We start from the raw sequence: 19,429 nt of genomic DNA, 5'->3' as shown, positions 1-19,429 counted from the left end.
AGCCGATCTGAGGTGAGGAGGCGGCAGCACAGGGGGGGGGGGGGCGAGGGGAGCGGAGGGGGGTTGTAAATTTACATTATAGCAGCCGATCTGATGGCATTTTGTGGGTAAATCTGCAGCCAATCCTGATTGCATTTTGTGGGTAAATCTGCAGCCAAACCTGATTGCATTTTGTGGGTAAATCTGCAGCCAATCCTGATTGCATTTTGTGGGTAAATCTGCAGCCAATCCTAAATGCATTCTGTGGGTAAATCTGCAGCCAATCCTGAATGCATTTTGTGGGTAAATCTGCAGCCAATCCGGTGTTCGTGTTCGCTGAATACAAGCAAGTAATTTGCAGCCAGTTGTGTGCCGTCTCTTCCTTTGGTTTGAATACTTGTGAAGCCGTTAGAGCAATCCGGCTGAGACTGGGCACCGGCAGAGACACAGGGAGTTGAGACCTGCAGAGTTGTTCACCACGGAAATTTTGTGCTCTGCAGCCAATCCTGAATGCATTTTGTGAGTAAATCTGCAGTCAATCTGACGGCATTTTGTGGGTAAATCTGCAGCCAATCCTGAATGCATTTTGTGGGTAAATCTGCAGCCAATCCTGAATGCATTTTGTGGGTAAACCTGCAGCCAATCTGACGGCATTCTGTGGGTAAATCTGCAGACAATCTGACGGCATTTTGTGAGTAAATCTGCAGCCAATCTGACGGCGTTTTGTAGGTAAATCTGCAGCCAATCTGAATGTGTTTTTTGGGTAAATCTGCAGCCAATCTGAATGCGTTTTGTGGGTAAATCTGCAGCCAATCCTGAATGCATTTTGTGGGTAAATCTGCAGCCAATCCTGATTGCATTTTGTGGGTAAATCTGCAGCCAATCCTGAATGCATTTTGTGGGTAAATCTGCAGCCAATCCTGAATGCATTTTGTAGGTAAATCTACAGCCAATCCTGAATGCATTTTGTGGGTAAATCTGCAGCCAATCTGACGGCATTTTGTGGGTAAATCTGCAGCCAATCCTGAATGCATTTTGTGGGTAAATCTGCAGCCAATCCTGAATGCATTTTGTGGGTAAATCTGCGGTCAATCTGAATGTATTTTGTGGGTATATCTGCAGCCAATCTAACGGCATTTTGTGGGTAAATCTGCAGCCAATCTGACTGCATTTTGTGGGTAAATCTGCAGCCAATCTGACGGCATTTTGTGGGTAAATCTGCAGCCATTCTGACGGCATTTTGTAGGTAAATCTGCAGCCAATCTGAATGCGTTTTGTGGGTAAATCTGCAGCCAATCTGAATGCGTTTTGTGGGTAAATCTGCAGCCAATCTGAATGCGTTTTGTGGGTAAATCTGCAGCCAATCTGAACACATTTTGTGGGGAAATCTGCTCTCAATCTGATTGCATCTTGTGGGGAAATCTCATCCCAATCTAAATGCATTTTGTGGGGAAACTGCTGCTAGATTTTTACCTTATTAGACCTTATTAGACATTACCTTGCACAATCAGTTGTAACTGACAGCTGCTGATATATAACTGACAGCAACTGGTATGTTTCAGTTCTGACAAAATCTTGTCAGAACTGGAAGGAATCGCTGTAAGAAGAAAATGGTGAGCATCTGAGAGGAACTAATGACGAGGTATGTATGTAATATTCATTTGCAGCTACATCATGTGTTTGTTTTAAATAATTGTACTCAGTTCAGGTTCCCTTTAAAAAGCACCCCTCAACAGCTCTTTTGAGAGCTAATCTTGTTCTTGTGATCTATTTTTTTGTGTGTGTGTGTCCCACTGACACTTGTGTTGCATAGACAGCCTTGGTAATTCCTATTGTGTGTGCTACTGCCAGGCCCAGCACAATCAGTGACTACCTGTGTGTGTGACAGGTGCACATTACCCATCACTGCATATACCTACCTGTTGTTCACTGTGCACCCACCCACCTACGTGAGCACACGCAGTGTCACTGTGCCTGTCAGGTACCTCTCTGTGTGTGACAGGTGCACTTTGTAATACCCATCACTGCATATACCTACCTGTTGTGTTCAGTGCACCCACCTACCTATGTGAGTGCACGCAGTGTGATATACTACTCCGTGCATACCTGTTAACTGCACCTGTGTGACTGCACATTGTATTACTCAAGTCAGTGCATACCTTTCACTTCATCCCCCTCGATATGGATAAAACGGACAAAACAGGTAGAGGCAGAGGTAGAGGCAGACCCAGAGGAAGGCCACCCAGCAGGTCTGTGCGAGGTCGTGGTGATGTAATTTCGTGCGGCCTTGGACCAAAGTACAGTGCTCAGAAGAAGGCATGTCCCATCAACTCCCAAAATTGTCAGAACGTGGTTGACTATTTAACACAGAACACCTCATCTTCCGCAGCCACCAGCGCTACTCCAAGTACCACATCCACTACATTTGACAGTTCGCAGGAGTTATTCGGTGGTAAAATAACTGATGCACAGCCATTATTGTTACAACCAGATGTAGGCGCTAAGCAGGTTACACCACCTCATATGTCTGAGTTAGGCGACACTATGGATGTAACGTGTGAGGAGGAGGAGGATGAAGTACCTGCTGTTGGTGCAGTTTTGGAGGTGTCTGAGGCAAGCGAAGCTGGGCAGGATGATTATGATGATTATGATGATACGGATGCCATGTATGTTCCCAATAAAGGAGATGAACAGGGGGACAGTTCAGAGGGGGAGTCAGATAGGAGTAGGAGGAGACGAGTTCCTGAAAGAAGCAGGGGGAGCTCGTCGTCAGAAACAGCTGGTGGCAGTGTCTGGCGCCATGTATCGCCACCTATGTACAGCCAGCCAACATGCCCTTCAACGTCAGCTGCTGATGCCACCATAGTGCCATCACCCCAGGGGGGCTCAGTGGTTTGGAAATTTTTTAATGTGTCTGCCTCAGATAGGAGCAATGCCATCTGTTCTCTCTGCCTCCAAAAATTGAGCCGTGGAAAGGCCAACACCCACGTAGGGACAAGTGCCTTACGAAGGCACATGGAGAAAAGGCACAAACTGCAATGGGAAGAGCACCTGAGCAAAAGCAGCACACAAAAGAAAAGCCACCCTCCTTCTACTCTTCCTCCTTCAGGTGCATCATCTTCAGCCGCTTTCTCCCTTGCACCTTCACAGCCACCCTCCTCCACTCCGCCTCTGACCTTGAGCGGTTCCTGCTCCTCTGCCCACAGAAGCCAGGTGTCTGTGAAGGAAATAATTGAGCAGAAGAAGCCAATTTCTTCCAGTCACCCCCTTGCCCGGTGTCTGGCAGCTGGCTTGGCGGAACTGTTAGCTCGCCAGCTGTTACCATACCAGCTGGTGGACTCTGAGGCCTTCCGTACATCTGTGGCCATTGAGATACCGCAGTGAAAGATGCCAGGCCGCAATTATTTATCTAAAAAGGCGATACCCAAACTGTACCGTGAAGTTGAGAGGCAAGTGGTGTCATCTCTGGCACACAGTGTTGGGTCAAGGATCCACCTGACCACGGATGCCTGGTCTGCCAAGCACGGTCAGGGCAGGTACATTACTTACACAGCCCATTGGGTCAACCTGGTGACCGATGGCAAGCAGGGAGTACGTGGCTGTGCAGTGGACCAACTTGTGACACCTCCACAGCTTGCAGGCAGGCCTCCTGCCACCTTCTCTCCTCCTGCTACATCCTCTTCGCTGTCGTCATCCTCCTCCTCCTTGGCTGAGTGGCAGTTCAACTCTACTGGTGCTGCAATCTCCTCTCCAGCTACACAGCCCCAGCTCCCCAGGGCCTATGCCAGGTACGACGGTGTCACGCCATCTTAGACATGTCTTGCCTCAAAGCGGAGAGTCACACTGGAGCAGCTCTCCTGGCTGCTCTTAACAAACAGGTGGATCAGTAGCTGACCCCGCACCAGCTGGAGATTGGCAACGCGGCGTGTGACAACGGCAGCAATCTCATTTCCGCTTTGAATTTGGGAAAGCTGACACATGTACCATGCATGGCACATGTGCTGAATCTAGTCATTCAAAGATTTGTGTCAAAGTACCCAGGCTTAGAGGAAGCAGACCAGGAAGTTGTGTGGGCATTTCGGGCGGTCTTACACGGCCATGGCACACTTTGCCGAGACTCAGCGGAGAAACAAGTTGCCAGTGAGCCGACTCGCTGGAATTTGACCCTCCTTATGTTCTCTCGCCTGCTAGAACAGGAGAAACCTAGTACCTCTACAATTTCAGTACAAGGACACAAGGACAGTTTCCTGTCTGTGAACCCTGTTGCATTGTGGGAAATAACTGTTTACAGCTGTTTCCAACTGCCAAAACAGCAAGCAGCAGCTACATCACTTGCCAGCAGTAAAAAAAAGTCACCATGTGATAAATGTCAGAATATAAATTAGGGATTTAAAATATTTTACAATGGGCAAACACTGACTAAATCATTTATACATAATTATTGTAAAAATGAAGCACTTTTTTTTATTACATTATTTTCACTGGAGTTCCTCTTTAAGTACAATCCTGCAGCGTCAAAGGGAGAAGAACCATTGGCTCTGTTATGATGACGTGAAATGCGTGTAAGTTCTGTGCTTGTATATCCACTAACATTTTTGCTTGTATTGTAAAGTACCCTTAAACAGTTACTCTCAATCCAAGGTTTTACTGTATATTGCTGTATGTTGTATGTTGAATGTATCCCTGCCCTCCCGGTGACATTAAGCCTATGCAGAGTATCTAATGTCCCCGGGGTATTTAAGTGATTGAGCACATTGATCCCCTTCTTTCTTTCTTTTTAACCACTTAATGACAAACTGACTTATAAAAACGTCCTGCTAAAGCCTCTTAACAGCTCCAGGACGTTTTTATAAGTCAAACAGTGCTGCTGTGAACGTGCACGTGCGTTCCCGCGCCTGCACGTGAAAATAGTGGGGGAAAAACACCATCGAAAAAATACACCTTTATTTCCAAGTAATATATTGTCACCATTCTTTGTACTAGGGACATAAAATCTTGTGATAACCAGGACAAATAGGCAGATAAAATGTGTGGGTTTTATGCACAGTAGCAGTGTTTATATTAAAACTACTGATGAAATTAGAGAAATAGTGTATTTTTTCATTTTTTTTCCTTGTTTTTCCCTTTAACATGCATAGAAAATAAAGTAATTACTGAAAACAAATATCAACCCCAAAAAGCCTAATTGGTGGTGAAAAAAACAAGATATAGATCATTTCATTGTGATTAGCAGTGATTAAGCTATTGGCAAATGAAAGGGATCAGCACTGAAAGGTGAAAAGAGCTCTTGTCCGTTAGGGTAAAAACCCCTTTGGGGTGAAGTGGTTAAACCATAAGGTATGTTGATTTATCAAAAATGGTTAGGTTACAAAAATACAGAATTGTTGGAGCATTTTCCATCAATGCACAATTCAATAAGAACTGCTATTTGTAACAAAGCACACACACGGATAGAAGTAGCAGGTACATATAATACACATTTAAACATAAACAATAGAGCACTCTATGCGGTTTAGGGTAAGTAATGGTTATTGTCTATTTAGACACACAATTAGGGTATATAAGCACTGCGTCTAGTGCTCACACAGAAAAGACCATATGAACTTGCATAGATAAAGCCATGCAGGGCCTGTATCAACCACATTTCAAAGGTAGTATCCGTCTACTTAAGACCTTCCCTTCCACCTATCGCATATTAAATCGATTCCCTCCTTACCTTTCCTACCGGAAGCCACTCCTCCCCTCCTCAAAGTCAAAGAATGTATTGCTAGCTGTAGCTGAAGGACATCTGTATGGATTTGGATCCCTACGAGCGATAACTATTGACAGTGCGTACGTAGCTGTGGTGCATGTTGAAGGTGGGTTTCCTGTATGACATTCAATAATTGATATACCTTGGGTAATGTGTATGTAATGCTTAGTGGAGTTTATCTGGAAGAGTTCGTACAAGTCATTACACATTGTTCTATATAGTGCAGTGTCACAGGAATTAATGCATCAGTCAGAGAAGAAACATGGATTTCTAGAACTGGAAGTAAAGGGACCAGCTAGAGATTAGCTCATCAGTCAGGAAAAGTAACCCATTCTTATCCTCACTGAAGTCAGTTTGTAAATATTTTTTTATTTTGATCATCCTGTCCAGCTGAAAAGCAAGAAGGAAGCTTGTCAGGCCTTGGAAGGAAGTTGCACATTGACAGAAGATTAAGCTAAAAACAATAGCAATCATGCTGATAATTGCGTTAATGTGGCTTCTTGTGACGGAAGTGGTGGTGTGTTGTCATCTCATGATTACAGCCTCAGTTTAAAAAAGGTGAAGAAAGATGAGAAAAAGGCCATGGTTTGGTATATATCCGAGCGTTGTAGTGCCATATATCTACAGTCCTGATTTCACCTTTCCACACCAGGAAATATAATCAGGCATAGATTCCCTCCTATTTTGTGGAAAGAGCATCCTGTTTAGGCTATACGTGTAATTCTTTCCCCACCACTCCTGAGAGATGAACTATTTTTTAAGAGGCATTTTTTTTCCTGCAGAAATGTGAAATTGCCGAACAGAGGTTTAGCTATGTGTTGTAAATGGTGTTTGCATAATTCTGAAGATTTATTTACTGTGCTTCCTTTTGAGGTACAAGAAGAAGATTTATTTACTGTAACAAAGAGTCTGAACACTAAATTGGAAAGTCATGTATGCTGTTAATCTGTTTGTACATTTCCTCCATCGATTTTAAAGAGCCACCCCAGATGCACATTTTCATAACCCCTTGCATGCAGTCAGTTGTAAAGCTTATGTTGTTTGTTTATATGCTTCTTGGTAAGTTGATTTTACATAAATCACTTTTAACATACTTGGTCAGGTTATCAAACACTCACCATTTCCTTCATTACAGACTGGCAGTCACTGGCTACTTCCTGCATCACAATCTGTGATTGTTATAGGCTGCAATGTTCTCTGAGAGATTTGGTGTGTGCCTTCTCCCTTACAATCTACATAACAGGATGATACAATCCAGGCAGCAGCAACAGCCCCTCCCACAGAGCCTGAAACTCACTCTCTGTACTCAGCACTTACAACCAAAGACTTCACACCAATAATGGATGGGATGCTGTCATGTGGGGAGGAGGGGGGGGGGGGGCAGCCAGGTGCACTATTACATTGGGTAGGAGGGCAGGGGTAGCATTGTACTACAGATTGGCCACCCCAGAAGCATCAGCACTCTGGACCAGGGTAGAAAAAAATGTTTTATTAGGCAAGTATGCAGTATTTCTCTACCTTCACCTTTGCCAACACAGGCAAGTAAGAGGTTGAATATTGACCCACGTTATGGGCTTATGTATACTGATATAAAACATGGTTGCTGTGCTCTACTTACACATGTGTAATGTGACTTTTGAGGTAGATCAACTTCAACCTTTCAAACCAAAAGCCTGAACTCCTTAAACAGACTAGAAGTTTTATGGCTTTGGCTTACATCACACTTTCCATAAATAGATATTTTATTTTGATTTCCAAGCTAGCCTTGGTACTATTTTTTGGCAATAGACAATTCTTTCTTTTTGAACCGTATCTTCAGGTTTGTTTATGCAGATCTCGAGCAACATACAGACTCAACTTCTAAATGTTTCTACAATGTAAGAACACATTGCGAATGCAAGAATATAAAAAGGGGGGGTCAGAAACAAAACATAATTACAACTTGCTATAAAAGGAACTTTTAGGAAGAAGCGGGATGAGTAGCAGTAAATGTTGGGTCACAAAAATGGCAGATATTTGAAGCTAAGGGTTTGCCATGCGTTAGACAAGATCACCATCTTCAATACAACTTCTTGCAAAGTCCTAAGCCGCTTTTTAGAACAATAACAATAAAATCTACAGCGCTATGCCTTGCGTGGAAAAATGCTGACCAATTGTAACACAGTAGTTATTTATCCTGTGTCCTTTTAGGGTGGTTGCATACTATAGCGGTGTGGTTGTCCATCCTTAGCTAGGCAATTGCACCACAATGGGCTAGCCAAGTTACACCGCAACTGCAAAAAATGCACATTAGACTTCCAGTCCACTTCTAGGAATTGCAGGGTAACACACACAGAAGCCTTTGCATTATCCTGCGATGCCTGGAGCACTTCTGTCACGTTGCTTCGCAACGCGGGTACTGTGGCCAGTCTCACCTAAATTAAAGAGTTAATCAGTTTCAAAAGGTGACAGGATTGCACTCTATAGATACATCAACTAGACTATAAAAAAAGGCCAAAATTTTAGAAAATACGTCTATGATATTGCTTACTAATGATTATCATCACTTTATTTGTACTTTATTCCACAAATGGTTAATGCCACATTCAGGAGATTTTTTTTTCTGATCTGTTCTTAAGTGTTAGTGGTACTTAAAACTTAATTATTGTTCTTTGCATTGCTTTTCTGAATAAGGCTGAGACCGTCTACAGGAACTGACTGCGTATAAACCTCACAATCACGCTGTGTCCCGCCAACATACAGAAAAAAAATCAGTTGAGGAGAGAGACTGGTAAACCATTATTTGTCCATAACAATAAAAGGAAATTATCTCATTAGATCATTTCTGCAAGAAAAAAAAAATCTTACAAGCTGTAGAGAAGAAGAAAAAAGAAAAACAACATTTTTCCTAATTTACAATCTGAAGTGATTTAACAGGATATTGGGCTGAGGAACCAATGATTACAGCAGGATTTAATTAAAGGAAGCTGGATACATATGTTGAAGTAAAAACACATGAGTTGGATGAGTATAAATCTAGCAGAGGCTTCAGGAAACTGCTTGTAAACTTTTTTCCTCATTAAATAGAAGCAGTAGTCTCTGTGCAGTTTATTAGATGCACACGTGGTGGTGATCAGCTTAAAGAAGACCTTCACTAAGTGTAGGGATTTTCCTCATTGTAGAATGATAATTTGTGTACTGTTTATTACATCAGTATTATGCTTTCGTCAAACAACATGAGAAAAATATTTCTTTCTGGTGGAGCCACCGATATGTACACTTGTCTAAAGCCTGAAATCTGTTAAAGTACTGCTTAACTATATACTGTATTCACAGGGCCGGATTTGTACTTCTTACCGCCCAAGGCCGACTATTACCAGCCGCCCCAACCGAAACCGTATCCTACCACCTCTCTCTACACACACCCAAAAAACTTTGGGCCGATGGTGTCCACTATTGCGGCTAATGCCGAGGTCTCCATGGCAATGTGAAGTGAATCAATCATGTCACATGGGGGAACTGGCCAATCAAGCGATCTTCAGGTGATGGGAGTGGTGGGAGCCATCCACCACACACACATAGTCAAAAGTGGCTCACAATTGGACATTGGGTGGGGTCAGCAACACGTAAAAGTGAGTCCTGTACCCACTGCTGTCTCCAGGGTAACAGCGCTGGCCATCAATAATTAAGAAATGGGTACTGTGAGAGGCTGCTTTCTGTATTCTGTACTATTTGCTGGTGCTGCCCCTGGTCCTTTCATCCCCCACACCAAGTGCGTGGGACCCGGCCTTCTGTAACTGCCTGCAGCTGCTAGTCATTGGACAAGGTCTGGCTTTTTGCTAGTCACACACTGTTCACAAACGTTTGGTTAACGGACTGCAGCTGCCTGTAGCACAGCACAGGCAAATGCCAGCTGGTACTAATAGTGCAGTTATCCTGATCACTTTCATTTGTTTGGACACTTGCAAATAATGCCCTTCAAATAATGCCCACTGTCTGCAGGCCGCCCCTTGTTTATCTGGTGCCCTAGGCCATGGCCTATGTGGCCTTGCCAGAAATCCGGCCATGTGTATTCAGTAACCTGTAACAGAAAAAAGCCACCACATAACTCACCTACTCCAGTTTCCTAAGTTGTCTTTTCCACCCTGTCAGCTCTCCTGTTCTGCCACTGTGTCCTCTCATATCTGCGGGCATTTTCACCACTATGCGCTGACACTGAAGTACTTCCGGGATACTTCCAAATCAGCCCCATAGCGGTGAAAGTGCTTGCAGATACAAGAGGGCATGGCAGCGGAACGGGAGAGCTGACAGGGCAGACAAGACAGCAAAGGGAAACCAATGTAGTTGAGTCGTGTGATGGTTTTTTTTTTTTGTTTTGTTTTTTTTTACAGGTCACTACATTTCAGCAGTACATGAGGGCATGGTCAGGGACGTTTCTAGGAAGGATAACTGTCACTTCCTCCTCATGCACATTTAACGTTCTAGTCAGTTGAAGATTTCGGCTGACTAGTGCTGGGACCCCTGGGGGCACTGGAATGAAAGGATGGAGTTGTGACATATGTCACAGTACCATTCACAAAATGCAACTGACAGCAATTAAACCTCATCTCAATTCAGGGGTACTTTAAAGTTACAGGCCAGGGTGTCTGGATGTCAGTTGGTCTGTTTATGGCAACTAGGCCTCATAACCTCAGGTCATAGTCTTGCAAGCACCTGGAAAATGTTATATGCACATTTCTAAGCATATAAATAGCCATCTGTGTAACTGAAGTCATAAGCCCTATCTACACCATACAATTTTTTGTCCGATTCGATTCATTGATTCTATTCTATTCGATCCGATCCAACATGTCCGATCAGGATGCGATTCGATTCAATTGCAAAACAATGGCAAACTGACTCGAATCGAATCAAATCCCAATCAGACATGGCAAATCGAATCAATGAATCGAATCGGACAAAAATTGTATGATGAAGATGGGGCTAGCCTGTTCCCAATGTCCTCCACATGCTTCTTGCAAGATGAGATACCTGCACAGCTACAGTGCTGCCCATAATTATTCATACCCCATGGCGAACTTTGACTTAAAGTTACTTTTATTCAACTAGCAAGTAATTTTTTGATGGGAAATTACATAAGTGTCTCCCAAAAGATAATAAGACGATGTACAAAAGGCATTATTGTGGAAAAAACAATTATCAGCTTTTATTTCCATTTGAGAAAAAAGTGTCCAGTCCAAAATTATTCATACCCTTCACAAACTGTCACAGCCTGTGGGAAAATCCAAAGTTCTATACCATTCCAAATAGTCCAAGCTGTTCTAAAGCATCCTACTTACCATGAATAATTGTGATCAGCTGTTTTCATCAACTCAACAGGTGAAAAACAGCCTCTTGATGATCTTTGCTGATAGTGTTTACATATTTCTGTTAAGAACTGGCCTGAGCTCACACCTCTCTCCTGCTCAATAGGAACACGTACCTAGCTAGATGGACACAACAGTGCACTAAGGTAGGAAATGATTATACAACACATTCCAGTGGTGAAGACCACTAGTACTACTAGCCCCCCACACATGTGTATGGAAGTATGACCAATGAAAGATCAACTATTACTGATTAATTTGGTTACTGAATAAGCCTAAATAAAGTATATAACATTTCAGATACAGTATTTCTATAATGGAAGAAAACTATATCTGTAATGGAAAGCTCTTGACACAAATACCTTACTAGACTGAAGCTTTGCACACACGTGCACGATGAACGACAGATATCACTGTATCGGATAACAAGTATGAAAAATATAGCCAAACAATGTTAACCAATATTACATATTACATATAGCGACCAATATTACATATTCTATTTAGTCCAACTGGCCGAACAATTCTGATGACTACTGGGTAGATTGCATGCAGTCGGATAGTGTGTACAATCATCTTGGATAGTGTGTACAATCATGTGTACAATGTCATTCAAATGTCCCTTCCCTTTACATGCAAAGCATTTAAACAACAAAATCTTTACAAAATATCAGTGTGTGTGATAAACATAATTTAAACTACTTGTAATTTCTTTTTGCCATGTATTGTCATTTAAGCGACGACACTCGTTGTGTTGTGTGAGCGGACTTTAACCACTTAAGCACCAGCAGTCTCTGCCCCCTTAAGGACCAGAGACCGCTGACGAATTGCCACACAGCCCCGCTGCAACCGCCATCCACACCATACATCCAGAATCAAGCCACCCACTCTGCAGTCTCTTATGATGGCAGAGCTCTGTGAGCCAGTCAGGAAACGCTTTCATTGGCTCCTGACTGTGTGATCAATGTAAGCCAATGGAAATTGCTTACATTGATGACAGGGTCAGGAGCCAATAAAATTGGCTACTGACCAGCTCACAAAGCTCTGCTGTCATAGAGACGGCAGGTAGAGAGCGATCAGATTGGCGGGAGCAAGAAGAGCGGCCAGAACGCGTGGCGGCGGTGAGCTGAAAGCTACACCCTGGCAGGTATTAGAGGAAAAAAACAGGGGCGTAGATTTCAATCACCACCGTCCGTAATCGGTTAATCTAGCGTGTGTACAGGCTATTTATGAAGCTATTCATGTTGATGATAAAACAAAGATTTCCCGCTGTATAACAAGTTTTTAAAAATTGTATACAATAGGATGAAATATCGTTATTTGTTGTTCAGCTTTCCCCTACTGCTGAAAATCTCATAGGAATCAGAGCCCTGATGAAATTCGATTGATAAATAGGTTACTGCTTACTGTAGAAAGTGCTGGGAAGCTGAGTAAGAATTGTAGAACAAGTTGAGCAATGCTTATGAGCTGTTGAAGCAACAGATGTGCCATGTAATCAGTTCTCATGAACTCTCTTGAATATGGGCTCATAGGACCATGCACAGTCACAGCGACATTTCTTGAGGGTCACTTTGTGAGGTTGTGATCCTGCAGGGGTTCTAAAGTCCAGATTTTCCTCCCCTTCTAAAATATTGTGCAATATGCCCACCCGGAAGTGCCTCAAATACCCGGGTAATTTGGGTATTCTTGGGGTTAAAAGAAAACTTATAATTGCTAGGTACGTTACTGCACAGCACAGGAATGTCACATCACCAGTCTCCTAGGGCTCCATTGGATGGGATGGCACCTGGCAGTTAAACCATGAGCCTTACCTTCAGTGTGCGTGTGTGTGTTGGGGGGAGGAGGGGTAGTTAGGGAAAGCCACAACATTGTAAACTTCACACCCTTCAAAAAAAGTGTATGCTGAGGGGGAAAGGGATAGGGGAAAAGCTGGTGAAGCTTGCAGAAGTCCTGCAGAGAGACTTTAAAACTAAAGGTGGGGGGGTGGTGGTGGTGGGGGGGGGGGGGGGGCTGGTTGCACATTAATATTTCTCTTTCTTTCAGAATAGGTTATATAACATGATTGTTAAATAAATTGGAAAACACTCAAACAAATATCCCTGCATCATAATAAGGATCACATTAAGGTGTCTACAGTCATCAGATGATACATCGGGCAACAGTCTCTTACAGCCTCCGCTGGGCACTTCTCCGGCAGTCTGACCCATATATAGATGCTGCTGCTGATGCAGCTTATTTCATAGCACTTTATATCACACCTGTGTAAACTAGCCTTGCCCATCAGCTGTAGTGCAGGAGATCTCAGCTGTGCCAACAAATATAAGGTCATTGCTACATCTAGCTGACAACAGTTATATGGGGTATTTTGTCATCTCATGTCTATGGGAACATTTTAGAGTGAGAGGAGTATAAAGCTGATTTGTTGCTGGCTCATAGGTGCTACACAACAAATAATCCCCTATTCTCACAGCAATCTAATGAAGCCATCTTCCTGCAATCATGCCAACACCTGTATAATAATAGAGTAAATCATAGGTCTGAGTAGAATTCATACTGAATTTTCTGTTAAAGAGAACCTGAGGTGTGTTTAAAGAATGTTATCTGCATACAGAGGCTGGTTTTGCCTATACAGCCCAGCCTCTGTTGCTATCCCAAACCCCCCTAAGGTCCCCCTGCACTCTGCAATCCCTCATAAATCACAGCCGTGCTGTGAGGCTGTGTTTACATCTGTGTCAGTCTCAGCTGCTCCCCCTGCCTCCTGCATAGCTCCGGTCCCTGCCCCCGTCCCTTCCCTCCAATCAGCAGGGAGGGAAGGGATGCAGGCGGGGACTGGAGTTCTGCAGGAGGCGGGGAGAGCAGCAGACTGACACTATAGAGATAAACACAGCCAGCTCTGACAAGCTGTTTGTCAGCAGCATGGCTGTGTTTTATGAGGGATTGCTGAGTGCAGGGGGACCTTAGGGGGGTTTGGGATAGCAACAGAGGCTGGGCTGTATAGGCAGATCCAGCCTCTGTATGCAGATAATATTCTTCAAACCCACCTCGGGTTAAGTTCTCATATTAGATAGCTTGTAAAACAACCAAAAGATGTCTCCATCAAATTGCCACACGTGACCATCATCAGGCTACAAACTGGTTCCAGTTCTTTGTCTTTCCTTTTCTTTATTTGAATTCCTTTGTAGATAAAAAGGAATATTCCTTTTCATCTTTTCTGTAATTTTCACGCTAATATGGCTGGTTAATATACTCTCCATAATGGCCTCAATTCTGGTAGGGTTTTCGAGCAAATTACCACATGTATGGTAATTTACCACATGCGGTAGCGACATTTAGCAATTCTGGTAGATTTTAGTCATGTTTTACCACATGTGGTAAATTTTTGTCATAAATTACCACGTGCCGTAAATCATGCGGTAATTTGCATTCATTTTACTGAAAATCGCTATTTTCATGGAAATTAGAGGGCATGTTAGCACATAATTTACCTATCAATTTAAGACCTGCCTGTACCTGGAGGTAAACTCAATTTGTATGCATTTTGCAGTTTATAGTGGAGTTCCTACTCCTGTTTTAGTGGAGTTCCTATTCAGGCTGTGTAATAGAAAATAATAGTAGAAATAAAACTCCAAATATTTACTAGATTTTTTTTTTATAGGGGATGCCTATAAATATACTTTTCATGGGTTGCTACATAATCAAATACACCCCCCCCTCCCCCCCCCCCCCCCCCCCAAGAAGAAAACCACCCTTCAACAACTATCCGAACTTATGGAAGACAATTAAAGACTACTATTATTTATTCCCCGCCTGCTTACCACTGAAATACCACACTTTTTACTGCACTTTATTCATTTTCGCATGTTTTACCGCATGTTCGTAAATGCAGAACAATCTTTCAGAATTGCTAAAAAAAGAGGAAAATACTGCATGAGATATTTTTTTGACAAAAAAATTATTTACTGCACATAGCTACGAAAATTGAGGCCATTGTCAACTTAACTTCTGTCCCAAACTGTATCTGTTCCCAAGCGTTAGACATTTTGTACCAATTCCTGAAATGATGCTGATGAACAATTTTTAATTAAAGGACAACTGAAGTATATCATGTATGTGGAGACTTTCATATGTATTTCCTTTTAAACAATACTGGTTACCTGGCTATCCTGCTGATCTTCTGCCACTAATACTTTTAGCCATAGCATAGACACTGAACAAGCATGCAGCAGATCAGGTGTTTCTGACAATATTGTCAGATCTGACAAGATTAGGTGCATGCTTGTTTCTGTTATTATTTAGACACTTTTGCAGCCAAAAAGATCAGCAGGGCTGCCAGGCAATCTGCATTATTTAACCACTTGCCGACCGCACACTCATACCGTGCGTCGGCAAAGTGGCAGCTGCAGGACCAGCGACGCAGTACTGCGTCGCCAGCTGCAGCCTAATTAATCAGGAAGCAGCCGCTCGTACGAGCGGCTGCTTCCTGTCAAATCACGGCGGGGGGCTCCGTGAATAGCCTGCGGGCCGCCGATGGCGGCTCGCAGGCTAGATGTAAACACAAGCGGAAATAATCCGCTTTGTTTACATTTGTACGGCGCTGCTGCGCAGCAGCGCCGTAAGGCAGATCGGCGATCCCCGGCCAATCAGCGGCCGGGGATCGCCGCCATGTGACAGGGGACGTCCTGTCACTGGCTGCACAGGACGGATAGCGTCCTGTGCAGCCCAGATCTCCCTGGGGAGCAGGTAGGAGAGGGAGGGGGGAGAATGTCGCCGCGGAGGGGGGCTTTGAGGTGCCCCCCCCGCCACCCACAGCAGGCAGGAGAGATCAGACCCCCCCAGCACATCATCCCCATAGGGGGGAAAAAAGGGGGGCAATCTGATCTCCCTGCCTGCACCCTGATCTGTGCTGGGGGCTGCAGAGCCCACCCAGCACAGATCAATCAAACCAGCGCTGGTCCTTAAGGGGGGGTAAAGGGTGGGTCCTCAAGTGGTTAAAGGGAAATAAATATGGCACTCTCCATATACCTCTCACTTCAGTTGTCCTTTAAATTACTGTTTTGTCATTATAAAGATCCATCACTAGCATCAGACACCCACCAAACCTACGTACAAAATAGCAGTGAGAAGGAAACGCTGTAAACTGGCATTGTGTGAAATCTCAATGGTGCCTCTAGGTTCCTTCACTTGACACGTGGTTCTTTACATGACAGTCAGATAAACCATGTTGTCTTTATATACTACTAACAGTAGAACTAACAATGCCATTACAGTGCTGTAACTCACCAGGCAGTCCCTTGGTAAAGCATTGGAGCAGCAGAGAGGTCAGTAGTAGCAACACAGGCTGCCAAGTCCTTAGTGTCATCATGTCATAGGCTCAGCACCACTCCTCCCAATGCCTAACTTCTTGTCTCATGCAGATTTCTCTCCTTCCCTCTTAACACTTCTAAAACAAGGCAGGAGCAAACACTTCTTTTTCATCACATGCAAGACGTCATTTTCCTGTGGGCAGCCCATTCTTGTACAAGTTGTCGCCAGGATAGAGCACAGTGTGACAGCTGCTGGGGTGACTCATTGCGGAGATCTTGGATCCCAGCTGCTCTCACTTGGTACCTGTTCTTCACAATTCTGGGGAAGTTAAAGAAATTGTAACTGTCTGCAAGTGTTGCCATCCAAACTATCTGACAAGTGAAAGAGGCGGGCATTGTGATAGGGGAAACCTAAATATGGGATAAGAGATAGCAAGGATACATTTGCTTGTACTAGCAGCTCTGCTCTGCCTTTACTACCCAGTGATGTTTATATGTGTCGTACTCAACATATGACAAAACAGACTGCTCTACTACAGTCTTCTGCGTTATGAAATCATTTCCTGGATAACAACACTACCTCCGGGAAGTGCTAGAGAAGTGACATGCTGCAACCCATAGCAACAACCTAGTTTTTACATGACAATGAAAAATGATCGCAGGTCTGAACTATAAGGCTCCCTGCACACTGCAAATCTGTTTAGCGATTCTGATTCTGATTTGCAATTCCGATTTTCCCTGAATGCAATCAACAGAAAAACGGAGGGAAAAACGCAGCATGCAGTAACGATTAAAAATCGGAATCAGATGTAAAAAACGATTAAAAATCAGAATCGCATGCAGTGTGCAGGGAGCCTCAAAGAGGAAGCATAAACGGGAAAATTAGATGTTTTTATTGTACCATGTATGGGCACCATTACGAGAAATGTCAGGGAGCTGCATAATCACATATAGCTACAGTATGAACCTGATCAAAGTCTTGTTACTGGAGATCGCAAAGATGTTACAACAAAGTGAAAATTATTTTGTTAGAAAACATCAACCTCTCAGGGCTCTTTCACATCTGAGCTGGTTTGGATGTTTTGATGCAATGCCGATAGTTTGTGTTTTCCAAGGTAAAATGAAAGTCCATAGACTTTCATTTTACCTTTCACATCTAACACTGCGTTTTTGTGCATTGCGTTTGACGCTCCCCAGAGCTTTTAATCGTCCGACACTTGCGTTTGCGTTACAATGTAAATCAATGTAAAACACACGCTCCAAGAAGAGCATGCATTTTTAAAACATTTCAACGCACACAGTTACAGTTGAAAGTCAAAAAACAATAACTTTACCTGCATTTTTCTATGTGCTGTAACGGATTGAAAACAGCAAAACGCATGCTTTTAGCTTTTCCAAATGCAAGCTCTGATGTGAAAGAACCCTAACCACTTTACCCCCGCGGTACGAATTTCTCCGTCCCTTTTTTCCCCCCTAAAAAAACCAAGGGACGGAGAAATCCGTACCTTCCGCGCTACCGCCGCTGTCCGCGCTCCCACCGCTGTCCGTGCTCCCGACGATCGTGCGCGCGCTCCCGCCGCTCGTGCGTGCGCTCCCGCCGCTCGTGCATGCGGCCGCCCGCTCGCCCGGAGTTCAATGAACGGAAAAATCAATTCCCGTTCATTGATCTAAGCCCCCGCAATGATCTGCTGCTTCTTTGAGAAAGAGCGCAATCATTGTGATTTGCCCAGCCTCGTACTGCTTCCTGTAAGCGTCCTTCCGGAAACAAACTCACTGTTACAGGTCGCATGTAAACAAACTAAAACTACACCCTAAAGCATTTTACATATACAAATACATTACTTTTACACAATAAATTGACTCATTACCTTCCACACTCCCCAATTTTTTTTTTGTAATAAAAAAAAAAAAAATACAATTAAAAAAAAAATAGTTACCTTAGGGACTGAACTTTTTAAATATTTATGTCAAGAGGGTATAACACTGTTACTTTATAAACTACGGGCTTGTAATTAGGGATGGATGCAAAACTGAAAAAAATGCTCCTTTATTTCCAAATAAAATATTGACGCCAAACATTGTGATAGGGACATAATTTAAATGGTTTTATAACCGGGACAAATGGGCAAAATGGGTTTTAATTACAGTACCATGCATTATTTAAAAACTATAATAGCCGAAAACTGAAAAATAATAATTTTTTCCCACATTTTTTCTTATTTTCCCATTAAAACACATTTAGAATAAAATAATTCTTGGCATAATGTCCCACCTAAAGAAAACCTAATTGGTGGCGAAAAAAAACAAGATATAGTTAATTTCATTGTGATAAGTAATAATAAAGTTATAGACGAATGAATGGAAGGAGCGCTGAAAGGTGAAAATTGCTCTGGTGCTCAAGGGGTAAAACCCCTCAGTGGTGAAGTGGTTGATGTTCATAAGTGTGTGTGGTTTTATCCTGCTTTTTCCAGCAGATACAATCCACATACCCCAACACTCTATAAACAGCTGTGCTTTACAGCAATAATATCAACAAACACCTAATTTTAACTTGAGCCCTGAGACCTGTGAAAACAAGTTGTGATTCTCTCAGTCAGGACTATGCCCCTGTCCCATAGAGCTCTGCTAGATGCGAGGTTTAGAGGCAATCTGTGCAACTTTCTCTCCCATGAAGGAGGTAAAGGAGCACTTTGTCATTCATTTACAAAGCAGTGCCCTGACTCCAATGGGAGAAAAGTAAGGCCACTATGGTCATGTGACTATAGACTCCATATTATCATTAGTGTATTTGCAGCAACTTATTTTTACCACTTAAAGGGGAACTGAAGAGAGAGGTATATGGAGGCTGTCATGTTTATTTCCTTTTAATCAATACCAGTTGCCTGGCAGCCCTGCTGCTCTATTTCTCTGCAGTAGTATCTGATTAAAACCAGAAACCAGCATGCAGCTAGTCTTGTCAGATCAGACTTATAAGTCTGAACCACTGAAACACCTGGTCTGCTGCATGCTTGTTCAGGGGCTATGGCTAATAGTATTAGAGGCAGAGGATC

The 19,429-nt window shown here is 43.2% G+C and overlaps 1 protein-coding gene across 2 annotated transcripts in view; it reads right to left on the bottom strand.

Annotated features, from left to right (window-relative positions):
* SUSD1 (sushi domain containing 1) overlaps nucleotides 1–16,902 on the bottom strand; it is a 274,290-nt gene extending 257,388 nt beyond the window's left edge. For both annotated transcript variants that reach the window (XM_068234304.1, XM_068234305.1), the window contains exon 1: nucleotides 16,357–16,902. In XM_068234304.1, the coding sequence (XP_068090405.1) occupies nucleotides 16,357–16,438 (82 nt within the window). In that variant the 5' untranslated portion in view covers nucleotides 16,439–16,902. The remainder of the gene's footprint in view (nucleotides 1–16,356) is intronic.
* Between the last annotated feature and the right edge of the window lie 2,527 nt (nucleotides 16,903–19,429).

Source organism: Hyperolius riggenbachi, chromosome 1, assembly GCF_040937935.1.
Source record: "Hyperolius riggenbachi isolate aHypRig1 chromosome 1, aHypRig1.pri, whole genome shotgun sequence".
NCBI lineage: Eukaryota > Metazoa > Chordata > Amphibia > Anura > Hyperoliidae > Hyperolius > Hyperolius riggenbachi.
The sequence above is the reverse complement of the archived record's forward strand: the minus strand, read 5'-3'. Positions and strand labels throughout refer to the sequence as shown.